The sequence below is a fragment of the Trichosurus vulpecula genome, chromosome 1 (genome assembly GCF_011100635.1).
Source record: "Trichosurus vulpecula isolate mTriVul1 chromosome 1, mTriVul1.pri, whole genome shotgun sequence".
NCBI classification, from domain to species: Eukaryota; Metazoa; Chordata; class Mammalia; order Diprotodontia; family Phalangeridae; genus Trichosurus; species Trichosurus vulpecula.
This window is the reverse complement of record NC_050573.1, coordinates 38,088,405-38,101,892: the sequence shown is the minus strand read 5'-3', so window position 1 is coordinate 38,101,892 and position 13,488 is coordinate 38,088,405. Positions and strand designations below refer to the sequence as shown.

The 13,488-nt window shown below is 45.6% G+C and overlaps 1 protein-coding gene across 2 annotated transcripts; it reads right to left on the bottom strand.

Annotated features, from left to right (window-relative positions):
* Nucleotides 1-3,291: 3,291 nt before the first annotated feature.
* On the bottom strand, nt 3,292-11,944 carry TMED2 (transmembrane p24 trafficking protein 2). Of its 2 annotated transcripts, XM_036762506.1 has the most exons (5): nt 11,601-11,887; nt 8,488-8,680; nt 8,034-8,054; nt 5,685-5,792; nt 3,292-4,851 (listed from the first exon to the last, which is right to left on the bottom strand). In XM_036762506.1, the coding sequence occupies exons 1-5, from the start codon at nt 11,778-11,780 to the stop codon at nt 4,727-4,729; spliced, it is 627 nt and encodes a 208-aa protein (XP_036618401.1). In that variant the 5' UTR covers nt 11,781-11,887; the 3' UTR covers nt 3,292-4,726. The 2 variants fall into 2 exon arrangements, with proteins under 2 accessions (XP_036618401.1, XP_036618409.1); XM_036762514.1 differs by lacking the exon at nt 8,034-8,054 and having other exon boundaries at nt 3,305-4,851; nt 11,601-11,944.
* Nucleotides 11,945-13,488: the final 1,544 nt, after the last annotated feature.

Here is a 13,488-nt window from a genome sequence, read left to right as displayed (position 1 = left end):
GGGGGGAAACCCTCTGCCTCCCAAGCAGCCCATTTCCCCTCCAAAGAAGTTGGACAGAAGTTTTTCCTTTGCTCCAATGGTATCCGTGATCTCGTAGGCTGCAGATGCAAATCGCAGCCAACACACAAGCTGGTCCTGGGCGACTCTACTCAACCTCTTCTCTAAATCCACCCAAGTGTAAGGGTTGGAGTGGGGCTCCCTGGATCCTTTGGGGTTCCTTCCAATGGAACACAGGCACAGGATTCAACCCTCCCTCTTACCCTGAGACCAGCCTATCCATTTGTTCCATACACCTCCAATTCCCTTATTATCACTCCTGGTTTACCAGGGGGTGCAGCCTGCTCACACGTTCACCACTGACCTTTCGACTCTCTATCTTCAGTCTCAGTCTATTGGCTGCTTCCCCGCTGCCAACAAACATGCCCACATCTCCCCCATCATCAAAAAACCCTCCTTGAACTATCGATTCCCACTATTGTCCTATACCTCTGCTGCCTTTGCAAGTCTACAGTGGGTGCCTCCACTTTCTCTTCCCACTCTTAACTCCTTGCAGTCCGGCTTCTGACCTGCTCTCCAAAGTTACTAATGATCTCTTAGTTGCCAAATCCAACGGCAGACGTTTTCTCAACCCTTATACTTCATGACCTCTCAGGCACCCTCTGACACTCTCAGTAAGCCTCTTCTAAGTATTTGACACCACTCTTTGCTGATTCTCCTACCTACCAGACCACTCCATCCCGATCCTAATTCAGGCCTCGCCCACTGACCATGGGTGCCCTACTACTCGGCACTTGATCTCATTAACTCCCATGATTCAATGATCTTTTTTATACTGATGATTCTCCAACTATTAAACTCACTGTCCCAAAACAGAATTTATCATCTTTCCCCAAAACTCTCCCCTTCCAAACTTCCCATTACTACCAAGGGCACCGCCATCCTCCCGGATTTCCAGGATCAAAACCTGGGTGTAATCCTTGTCCCCTCACTCTCACCCCCAAATCCAATGTGCTGCTGAGGCCCATCAATCTTGCCCTTGTGACATCTCTCAAAAACACCCCTCTCTCTCCTCTGATACCTTACACCCTCAGTGCAGGCCCTCATCTCATGCCCGGACCACAGCTGCTGCTGGACCTCTGCTTGCCTCCAGGCTCTCCCCACACACCCATCCTACTCAGCTGTCAGTGATTTTCCCAAATGCAGGTCGGACCAAGTCACCGCCTCCCCACACCTCCCCCCAACTACTCCCCTGGTCCCTATCCCTCCTGCCTAAACTTTCACCCCTTCTGCCGGCTCACACGTGCAGTTCAGACGGAGCTGGCAATCCACTTCATCTTTTTTCTCCCTCTGGGGCTGTGCCCCTCAATCGGTAAAGGAAAGATGTGGACTACATGACCTTGTCTGCTTCTAAAAACAGGTGTGGGTGATCCTGAGCAAGTGACAACCTGTCCAAACCTGCTTCCTCATGTATGAAATGGGAGCGCTAACTCTGGCACTGCTTACCTCACAGGGAAGGCTGCTCTATAGAAAGCACTTTGATAGCTGTCAAAGGGGACACAGAGGAGTCAGCAGCCCTTGGCCTCTATAATCTAGGACCCTAGGATCCATTTCCCCTACTACTTCTGCAGCTGTCTCACTGGCACATCTAGGCAGGTGACAAGAGATCTTCCATCACAGCTCTTCTTCCACCATCAAGAACATGTGATAACAGGCGGGATCAGCCCCAAGTGAGCAAAGCACAGAGGGAAGGCCACTGGCCATAGGTCACAGCTGCCTGGCCAAGGAAGTGTCCTTCCTTGGGCCCCAGGTCTGCCCAGTGACCCGTGCCACCCCCGGGAGTACCCAATCCAGACAGTAAGACGTAAAGCAAATCAGCAGTTGTACAAAGAACACAGTGAGGGGACCTTCAAGTCTGAATCCCTCATCTTTCTTGTCATAGGTACATCTAAACTCTCTGGGTCTTTTGTCATTTGTAAGCTGGAGCTGGACCAGACAACTTCTGAGGAACCTTCAAGTTCAAAATCTATTACTTCTTTGGTGATTCTTTGATCCGAAAAAGACTAATATAATAATAACGTAGAAAACAGTGTATTATACAAAGCTAATTAGTGAAGATTCTGGACCTCCAGACTGCCCTGGGGTTGAATCTTTGCTGTGCCACTTATATAACCAATAGGACCTTAAGCTAAAGCTATGCACACTGGGTCTCAATGTCTGCCCTCACGTGTAAAGTGAAGAAGTTGGAGCAAACTTGAAGATCTATTGCAGTCCTAAGCTTATCATTCTGATTTCCACCCAGGATAATCAATCCAGGATTTCCTTGCACACTTAATATGGATTCTGGTAGTTCCTAATATCTAGGTGACACACGGTGCAGTGGATAGAGCACTAGGCCAGGAGTCAGAAGACCCGAGTTCAAATCTGGCCTCAGACACTTACTAGCTGTGACCCCGGGCAAGTCACAGCTCCCTTAATTGTAAAATGAAGAAAACAACACTTACCTCCCAGGATTGTTGTGAGACCAGATTAGGTATCTGTAAAGTGTTCAAAACAGCTCACACACTGTAGGTGCTTAATAAATGCAATTATCCCCTCCCTTATAGATCAATGTCCCAAATAGGTCTGTTTATTCTGTAAAATAGCCTTCCAAGCCAATTTTTACAGGACAAGGGTTCCAAAGGCAAGCTTCAAAAGGGCGAAGGAAGATGGCTACCTAGAAGGATGAACAAATAGAAAGGGAGGCACACGTACTGCATCCTCTACTCGACTAGTAGCTGGAATGGTTACAGTTCCATATTCTCAAGCCATTAATTTACAGGCATAACTTCTAAGACAAACTATATCCAGCTTATAAACACTCTGCAAAAATTCCAACTTTTACAGCAGCTACCCTGACTCAAAGACCACTAAAATTTGAAGTTCGGTAATGGTCAAATGACGGCATTTGTCAAGTCCACCATCTCTAAATATGCCCTTTGAGGATCCAATTTCATCAGTTGAGTAAATTGCTGAGCTACTGGAGACCATGACCCTGCTATGACATGGACCTTCATGAAAAGTGGCTGTGATCACTCTATAACAACTGAGGCCCTCTCTCAAGTGAAGCTGGTCCTTGGAGAACATAGTTCCTATGGCTCAACCCTGAAGTCGTTCCAGCCTGATGGATCTGCCAGAACTGGAACTCCACTGCTATCACCTGCAGAACCCAGGGCCACAACCAGAGCCCCAAGGAGACACTAGAGGCGGGTGGGATTAACAGCATCAATAAATAACAACCTCAGATACTAAGGATTCTTTTTTTTTTTTAAAGAACTGTTTATTTACTGGACCTGGGTCAAATTAGATACACATCCAATTTTTAATTTACATTGGTGAATTTAAATTTTGAAGTGTTTTTACACGCAATAAAATTGGCATTCAACAGTTACACTAAGGTGAAAAAATTCTCACCTTATTAATAAACTGCTGCAAGTATTTTGCCCAAAGTCAAAAAACTTTTTACTCTGAACATGAAAACCTGTAACAAATTTTAAATTAATAGTACAAAACTCGTTACTTGTAGTTTTCCCCCTTGCAAAGATCAAAAAAAGTACAAGTAACTAATATACATCAGTCACAACATAATCCTTGATCAGCCCCACACCATAAACAGATGCTTCAATTTTCAACCCATCATCAGAGACCAAGAAAAAGTCATTTTTCATACAAAACAAAATTCACATGTGCCTAAAATGAAAGACAAGGAGAAGAAAAAAACAATAACTCTAGTACTGAGAATTATGCTCAGTCCTCTTTAGCTAGACAGTGGCCCCAAATGCCACTGTTTCTGACCAAATAAATGGTGGCTCTGTAATTGCAGTAACATCCAAGAGCGAACTTTAACCCTTTGGCATCAGGAATCCAGATTTTCCCAACTTAGATTGACATATACCTTTTAAATGCCAACACAGAGGTGAGGGAAAGAGCTGGACATGCCAGCTAAAAAAGACTAATTCACTACCAATTGCTGAAAACAGCCTCCAACCTTGGTTTGACACGTCACAAGTGTCAGGCAGAAACCAAAACTGCTTGTTAAGCCACTTGTTCTATACTTTAATACAGATGGCTGGGTCCTGGGGTCTAACCTCAAGAACATTCCCATTTTCTTCAGGGGAGAATAAAGTTTGTGGGTTTATCAAATAAAAACTACTCTAAGTGAAATACAAGTATCCAGTTATGATGGCGTGTGCCCCAAAGTCAATGGTTCTGTCCATTACTAGCAGGACAGTTTTTGATGATTTAATCTGTGGTTCCTTAGAACTTCACAGAACTGAATTTTTTTTTGCTGCAGGTTTACAGATCCAAAGACATGTACAATCATTTTTAATAAAAGACTGTATTTGCCTCAGTGCTGTGTTATGAACAAACTGTATTTCATTGTGAAAACCAAAGAAAAACAGGACAAACAAATGTGACTAGATCACACTTCATTTATGGTGTTGGAGCTCTGGAATGCCCTGTGTGTTGGAGGCAGATTTCAAATGAGAAGTTAAACCAATTATGTGTCAAAGTTGTCAGGACAGCCTTGCTAAGAAGGTATGTTTTCAAAACCTAGTCGTGAGGAAGAAAGAGAAGCAATGAGTGTATAGTTCAGAAAACAAAAGCTTAGAAACTATGTGACATCGTTGTGACCAAGATGTTTGGTAAACAGTGAACTGGGAGTTTGGGACCATCAGGAAAAGCCTTCTCAGACAACCCTTCGGACTTCAAAAAATCTCTTCAGGTAGTAGATCTGTCCCAATGTCATGGCAACTAATACGAGAGCTTCAAAGAAGGACCAGAGGACCACTCTGCTGTTTGTGTTGTCATTGACTGTTTGGGAGCAAAAAAGAACAAGAAATCATTGAATTTTTAAAAAGAGGCATCATCAACGGTCCAGATTTTTATAGTCAACAATAATATACTAGAAAAGGACTGAGAAAAACACGGGCTTTTGTGTTTTTCCTCCAGCCACTCAACAAACTTGATTTGGTAGATCCTTAGACTGTTAAGAGGGATCATCTTCATTTTACAGAAAGGGAAACTGAGACTCAGAGGGAGAGGATTAGGCAAGAAAAAGCCTATTCTAAAGCCAAGAACCCTGGAAGCCAAAGAGATGCTGGAGGCAGAGACAGACAGATGTGTCCACATGCCTGCTGCACTGGAGAGAAAGGATTAATAATCTCCAGAGTTCCTACATCCTTGGAGAACAGCCTCCAGCGAGTGACCAAGGAGGTTACAGAAACCACTGCAAATGACCCTCCCCACAACACCGTGAAACAGGTAGAACACGTTTCTTTTCTCAGATCGAATCCTCATCAATCTCATTTCTTAGAGGATGCTTGGCTGGAGAGCAGGATAGGGGTGACAGTCCTCACCAACAGGGAACACACTATATTTTCCAGGTTTTGCCAACTCCAGTCTCAGGTCTGTGAGAGAACAGGGAAAACTCTACAGGGGAGAAAGGTACCTCTGCCCAGCCAGTGCTCTGTAGCCACAGGCACAAAAGTGTTACCCAGATGACCTTAACTTTTCATGGGAGGTGAAGATGACACAGTTGAAAAGATATTCAAGCTGTTGAAATCCAAGGAACTACTAGACATCCGTCCCTTACTCCAGCCCCCACAAATGAGGGGAGGCTTGCCAGAGTTACAGCTTCCACTTACTTGCTCTGTGTATTCTCTCCCGGACTTCCATGTATTCCTGTTCATGTTTTACCGCGGTCATCGCCACAGCGAGCTCATTAATCATCTCTTCCAGCTTGTTTTGATGAGCTAGTGCGAGAAGGGTGGAAAGAACAGTAAGGACAGACTTCTTTCTGATAGCGAGAAAGAACGGGGGCTTACAAAATTAGAAAATACTTTTCCTGAAAAGGTCAGGAGAGCCACACAACTTCAAGAACACTTTGAACCTTTCTACATCTCATCTTGGAAAAGGGCTAAACTTTCCCAAGGATGACTTAATCTTCACAGTCTGTCCTAAAGTAGACATTCAGATGAAAGAAATCTCTTTGAACCAGTAAAGGAGGGAATCACATTACAAAATGCTTACCAATAGAAGGCTCTCACAACTGATTTCTTCCTTTGATTTTGTGGATTTGTTTTTAAGTGGATGTTAGAGGGCCAACAAAAGAAGGCAAAGAAAAGGAAAAGGATTCAATGGGGAGTGTAACAACCCTAATATTACAGAATCCAAGTAAATCTTAACTTTTTTGGCAACTGCTTTTCAATGAAAGGCAAAAAAAAAAATACTTAAGATTCCAGAATATATTATCAGTATGTTTTTGCAACAAAGTTAAATACCCTCCACACCTTAAAAGTTTCAGTATCAACTTGTAAGCAACAGAAACAGAACATTTAAAGTTAAGAGCTATCTCTAATCAGAGCAAAAAACTATGCTATGGACCATCTGGGGAAGACTAATGATGCCCCTCACATTCCTCTGTAATATTCAAAGTAGCCATTTTAATACAGTGGATAATAACCAATACTTAAACACAGAGATAGGTTCTTAGGGGTATAAAGATTTAAAGCCAGGTACACCTTTGATCAAGAATGAACACAGAGTATATGTATTAACATCAGTTCTGAAAGGAAAAAACTACTCGCTTCCAGGTAGTGCGATTATATGACAACAACCAGTGAAGTAAAAAAAACCACTACTTTAAAAAATGAGCATTTTGGGGGAGTCTCTGGATAGAAATGTAAGATCCAACAGGATAGAGCTTGGATGCCCAATCACCCTAACAGGATAGGAAAGACAATAGATAATAAATGTGTTGTTAGAGGGGCAGATGCCAGCCACTTAATAATGGTGGAGCTGGACTATAAATCAGATCCTTCTCGAAGGCTTTGCTCAAAGAGTCCAGTGCACTACATGGAACCTTTAAGGGCAAGGCTTGATTTGGCAGCTACCATTCATTGCCATTAACAAGCAAAAGCAAGGGTTTTAGCTCTTATGTTAAAGGATTATTTGAGAACAATTCACTGTTCACATTCATCAGCCAACATATCCAAACTATTCACACAGGGCCATCTTCCAGAAGATGGAGAGGAAAGATAAAGACCTTCAAACCCATACCTCTCACTGGAGATTAGACAGTCCTGAACCATGAAAATAAAAAATAAGGTTCTGAAGAGCGACAGTCTGCTACTATATGACAAATACAATCACTCAACTAATACTGACCTTCAAGAGATCCAAACGAGACATTTCACCCTTGTCATGACCTCTTGCTACTTCTACTGATTACTCCATAACAGAGCAAAGGCTACCATGCTAATATTTTGAGACATGCTGAAAAAACACCAGCTTATGCCTAAGATTGTATCACATGCAAAGTAATTTTCCATCAGAATGAAAGCCTTAGTTGCCAACAGATTGGTTTCTGCCCCCCATCTAATGGCACCAGGTCCACTCTGGGCTTCATCGCTGGGTGGCTCATGGTTAAGAGTAGATTTTTGCCACCGCACCAAAACACAGCTGTAGAAGGGGCTCTATAAGATGTATAAAGACATATCAAACACCTGGGCTTATATTTCTTATTCACCCAGGCCTAACCCAGGTTAAGAGGAAACAAATTTTAATTATGTTAGAGCAAGCCCATAAAACTTCACACGCATCTTATCTTCATTAAAGCGGCAAGTCAAACTTCAATCAGGTTGTAAACTAACTGGTTTGTATCTACTTACACCTCTCTTATTAATCTCAAAGAAACAAAATAAAACACTAATAAATAATAAATGATTTATGTTCCAAATAATATAATTTAAAACAAATTCAAAGATGTGTGACTATGTCTGTTAATAAAAAAAAAAATCTCCCTACAAAATCACTTAGATCTAATTATGTATAGGGTTTTCTTTTTTTAATTTAAAGGAAAAAAAGAGAGGGAAAAACATTCTCATGCCAACAAACTGAGGTTAGAAAAAAAGAGAAGCACAAATTAGACATTAGTCAATGAATGTATGCAAAAGACAGGAGGCTAATGAGCTGTCAAAAAGCAATCCACGTACCATCCCAGGTATCTCCTCCACCTAAAGAAAAGCGGAAGAGATAAACACAGGCGCCCAAAAAAGAGCTGCAGATAAACTAGGCATTTATACAATGGCAAACAAAAAGGTCAGACCAGTATTAGCACAGTAATGGAAGAACAAATAATCCAAAAGTATCCTACATGGTGATAACAACGACAAAAACTGATTACATGGAACTGACCAGAAAAAAAAACTGGCTTTCAAAATGCAAATTCCCTGCTGAGGGGGAATAAGATTTAATAACTAAGCTATTAATATAATTTCTGCTACTTCACAAAATACCCATTCCAATTAGGGGTGTTGAAAAGAACATCAAAGAAGACTTAACCAAGAGTTCTATTTAGATGGGCAAAAAAGGTTTGCTAAGCAAGTCCGGCTGTCCCCCAAACAAAGGAGCATCATGTCAACATTCTCTTTCAAGGGTTCTCCGCACCTTCTGTTTCCATGTCTTGGCCCTTTGGAGCTTCTCCAATATCAATAGTGAACATCACTATCTTGGGAGTCATGGTGGACATTCTGTTGCTAAAACAAAACTTGTAAGTTCCATCCATGTGAGCTGCAAAAGTATATTTCCCACTGGACTCTCTGTCTCCTTTATAGATTCCTTTATTATCAGGTCCTGTAATCTGGAGTGGGAAAGAAACAAAGCAATATGCCCTGAAACAAGTTTCAAATTCATAAATCATCAAAGTAATAATAGTCTGACTGGTGGGAAATCTACTAAGAAAACAGAACGCACAAGACAACATTTGCTTTGCTATCATCTCCCAAAGTAAATCGTAGGATCAGAGAGAGTTGAAAGGGACTTGGGATAAAATCTAATCCAACCCCTTAATTTTACAAAGGAGCAAACTGAGGCCGGGAGACCAAGTGTACTGCCCAAGGTCACAACTTCAGTAAGTTAGCAGAGCAGAATGTGACCTAAGGTTTCCTGACTCTAAATCCCAATATTCTTTCTCCTCTACCACACTTTGAAGTAGTACCACAGGCTAACAAGATCATGCCCTGGAGCCCAAATGACTTGCTCCTCTCTGGGATGCAGATTCATTACCTGTAAAATGAAGCATTTATAAATAAATATGCAAATAAATAAATAAATAATTCTAAGGTCTCTTCCACTTCTAAATCTGGGATTTCACAACTGTTTCCCCAACTAGATTGTCTGCCCAACTGAGACCCATTTCTCATACCTTCTTGCATCAACACTTCAACCTGCATTTATTAAGGATGTAGGGGCACTGGATAGGAAAACAAAACAGAAAAGATTCACAGCTTTCAAGAAGCTGACATTCTACTGGAAAGATAAAATGTAGAGCAGACAAGTACATACAAGATAACATGAGGAGGGAGAGAAAACTAACAACTGGAAAATCAAAAAAAGATTTCCATAAGATGCAGCAACTGGGATGTAACTTGAAGCTAAGGACCCCAAGCACCAGAAGTGGTATGGGCAGCAAACCAGTACAAACCATCTGAGGTGGGAGATGAAATGGATCAGGGAAGGCTAGTCTGGTTGCAACAGGGGCAAAAGGGTAGAGATGCAAATTAAGCCTGAAAAGGCAAGGTGAAGCCAGACTGTGAAGAACCTGAAAGTGTACATTTTATCCTTGAGGCAAAAGGGAGCCATGAAAGATTCTTGAGCAGGAGTGATGCAGTCAAACCTGACTTTTAGGAAGATAATTTCTGCAGCTGTATGGAGAAGTAAAGGGAGCTAGGTGACACGGTGCACAGAGAGCTGGGCCTGGAGTCAGGAAGACCTGAGTTCAAATCCAGTCCCAGACATTCCCTAGCTGTGTGACCCTGGGTGAGTCACTTCACCTCTGTCTGCATCAGTTTCCCCATCTAATAGGAATAATACTGGCCCCTACCTCCCAGGCTTGTTTCAAGGATCAAATGAGATAATATTTGTAAAGCAAAGGGCCTGGCACATACAAGGTGCTATAGAAATGCTTGAAGCTATTATTATTAAAACAGATGGACCAGAAGAGAGACTGGAAGCAAGGTAAAGAGTCAAGAGGTCTTGAACAAGGATAGCAGTGGTGTGACCAGATAGAAGGGGACAAATGCAAGGTGCCTAACAAACAGAACAGGCACTTAATGTCTGCTACTAACAGCAATGAGAAAGCCCAAGGAAACTTTTTAAAAAAGAAGGTAAAGAAAGATTATAGCCAGTTATATATTGCTGACAGTTTTCTTAATGCAGCAGTCACTATGATCATTAATGCTAAAGAGTAAGTAAATCGTTATTTTTCAATTGCTTTAAGGCACCTAAGTTTAAAGACAGTTTAAACTGCCAAAACAGAGTGCCCCGGGCATTAACAATTTCTAGATTTTTGTGGACTTGTGAGGTTAGTCTCACTGTCTGATGTTCCTGTTCTGGTGACTATAGAAGGTATAACCTTCAATTCTCACTACCTGTGATCATTTATGACCCTTTGGTGCTAAATTAAAACCCCTAACCACACTTTTAAGGGGAGAAATTAGTCCTTTACTTTAAAAGCGCAAGTTTTTTGGAAACCATTTCTTAGTTCCTTCAGCAGCTTCCCCAGAACACTCTCAAGGTAGCTTATCTGCTACAGGAGGAGAGAACAAACCCGGGGCCTCCGGCTGTTAAAGCTACCCAGCAAGGGCCAGAGCCCAGTGGCCAGACCGCATCAGGTCCCTACGCGGTGATGGTGGCCGGCAGCCCCGGTCTCCTGCCCCTCCAGCCTCTCCCACAAAGCAGCAGCTGTCCCCCGGCTCCCCTCCAGTCTGGCCCGGGACGCCGTCCTGGCACGAGCTCCTCGCACATGGCTTCTGCACAAAGCTCGGCGTCGGGTTACAGTGTCGGGGGTCACTGGGCAGGGACCCTACAGAATCCCAGCGGGCAGGGCCTGGGCATCGAGGCCAGCCCCCGGACTGTATAAAGAAGGAAACTGAGGCTGGAAAAGTGCAGTGACTTCCACAAGGTCACAAAGACGATCGGGGCTGCGCTCGGTCTTTCCAAGAATCCTGGCCTTAGTCTGGAAAGGAGCCCAGGGAGGGAAACAATGTGGGCCTGGGCATGGGGAGCGGGGGGCAAGCCTCTGCCACACACACCCCCCCAAACTTTAAGCGGGACCTCACCCTTGAGAGGGGAGGACAGTGTGGAGGAGGTGAGAAGGAAAGAAGGGAAGAGAGGAGAGATTGGGGAAGGAAATGGAGAAAAAAGAGAAGAGGGAAAGGAGGGGACGGGGGGAGGGGAAAAGAGGAGGAAGGAGAGAAGGGACGGGGCAGAGGGAAGAGGAGGTAAAGTGGTCGGAAAGGGACCGACACGACCGGCCACACCTGGGCATCCCCGGGCCGCCCGAGCTGGGGCCTAACCCACCCCACGCTCCGGCGAGGTCGGACCTGACAGGTAGGGAAACTGAGAACCCAAGAGGCGACTTCCGGGAGGGGGGTCACCCAGTCCCAAGCTGGACCTCGCCCCCCCCCCCCCAAGCCCCCGGCCCCTTCCTCGGCGCGCTCCTGCCCTCGGGCGCGCGCACCGCCCCTGCCCCTCCCCCGCCCCGCCCCGCGCGCGCGCACCTCCACGTCGATGTCCAGGAAGCCGCCCTCGGCCACCTCGAAGATGAGGCCCATCTTGGTGCCCGAGGTGACCCGCTCGAAGAAGCACTCCTCCGCGTGCGCGTCGATGCTAACGAAGTAGCCCGAGGCCGTGGCCAGAAGCGCGGCCAGCAGCGTCAGCACCTCCGGGAGCGTCACCATGGCGTGCGAGCGGGCACGGGGCCTGGCGGGGGACGGGGACTAGGGCCGGGACTGCGGCCTCCTCAGCCGCCGTCGCCGCCGCCTCCTCCTCAGCCTCCGCCTCTTCCGGTTGCTACCACCCCGGGCGGGAGGGGGCACTGATGCGGGAGTCGCCGATTGGCCGGCCGGCGCCACTGCCACGTAACGGCCGCACGGTGGCCGCCGAGGGCCATCCGGGCCCCGCCCTCCCCGCGCTGCAGACGGCGGCACCGAGGGGACAAAACGCGCTCTCCGGCCTTCGTGGAAGCCCGTGTCTGGTTCCTGGAGGGCGCGCGCGGGCGGGAAGGCGGGGTCTAACTGAGCGGGCTCGAGGCTCCTCCTCTACTTGTTGGGACAGTGGGGCCATTCCCGGCTCCTACCCTAAAGCTGCGAAAGACAATGACCCCAGTCTTGGGCGCAGGAAGATCTGGGTTCCGATGTCCCCGCGACCTCACTAGCTGGCTCACCCCGGGCAAGTCCCTTAACCTCTCTGAGCCAGCTTCCTCATCTGTAAAATGGGGTAACAGCGCTCGAAGCACCTGCTTCCTTGTTCTCAGCAGCTGCCAACTTGGTGACCTCATACAAGTCAATTAACCCGAGTGTCATTTTCCACATCTGCTTGCTCTGTGGAAAGCCAATGGAAACGTTACACGTTCTGAATCTGGGGAGCAACACAACTCAGAAGCATTTATTAAGCACCTTCTGTGTGCCAGGCTCGGAACCAGATGCTGGGTGTATATACAAAGAAAAGAGAGGAAACTGTCCGTGCTCTTTGGGAGCATAAAGCACGTCTGCCTAGAAGTACCGTGCACGATACAGATCAGATACAAAGTAACTTCAAGCAATGTGAGAGAAATGTTAGCTGGAGCCCTGAGCAAAGGCTTCGTTAGGAGGAGGTGTCTAGAAGTTAGTGGTCCTATGAGGGGGAGCTGAGCAGAGCACATTCCAGGCACCAGCCAGAAAGGCATGTAGGCAGAAGGTGGAAGGTCCTGTGTCCTGGGGACTGGACTGGAGCCTGCACATCCCCTGAAGCGTTTCCAGCGCTCTTTGGTAACCTGGAGAGAAGCATGGCCCAATGATCAATGAATTTATCCTTTGGTCAGGTCAAGTCAACAAACGCTTATGAAGGACCTACCCTGTGCCGGGCACTGTGCTTAGGATACAAAGAAAGGCCAAAATAAAAAGTCCTTGTTCTCAAGGTGGAATTTTAGTGGGGACTTGAAAGAAGGCAGTGAAGCCAGGAGGCAGAGGTGAGGTGGAAAGAGCAGTCCAGACCTGAGAGATGGCCACACAGAAGCAGGTATTGTGTTTTGCAGTGTTGTACAAAGAACAGCCAGGAGGCCAGTGTCACTGGATCACAGAGTAGGTGAAGGGGAGTAAGGCATAAGAGGACTGGAAAGATTAGGGGGAAGGGGGAGGTTGTAAAGGCCCTTAAGCAAAAATCCAGGAAGATCTGGTCAATAAGCATTTATTAAGCACCTACTGTGCACCAGGCACAGTGCTAATGTTGGGGACACAGAGAAAGACCAAAAAAAAAAAAAGTCCATGCCCTTGAAAAGTTTAAACTCTAATGGAAGACAACTTAAAAGAAACAGACAAGGTGGGAAGAGGAGAGAGAACAATCACAAAAAGCCAGGGAGGAGAGAGTGTCTAGAAGGAGAGTATGGTCAATAGTATAAAATGCTGCTGG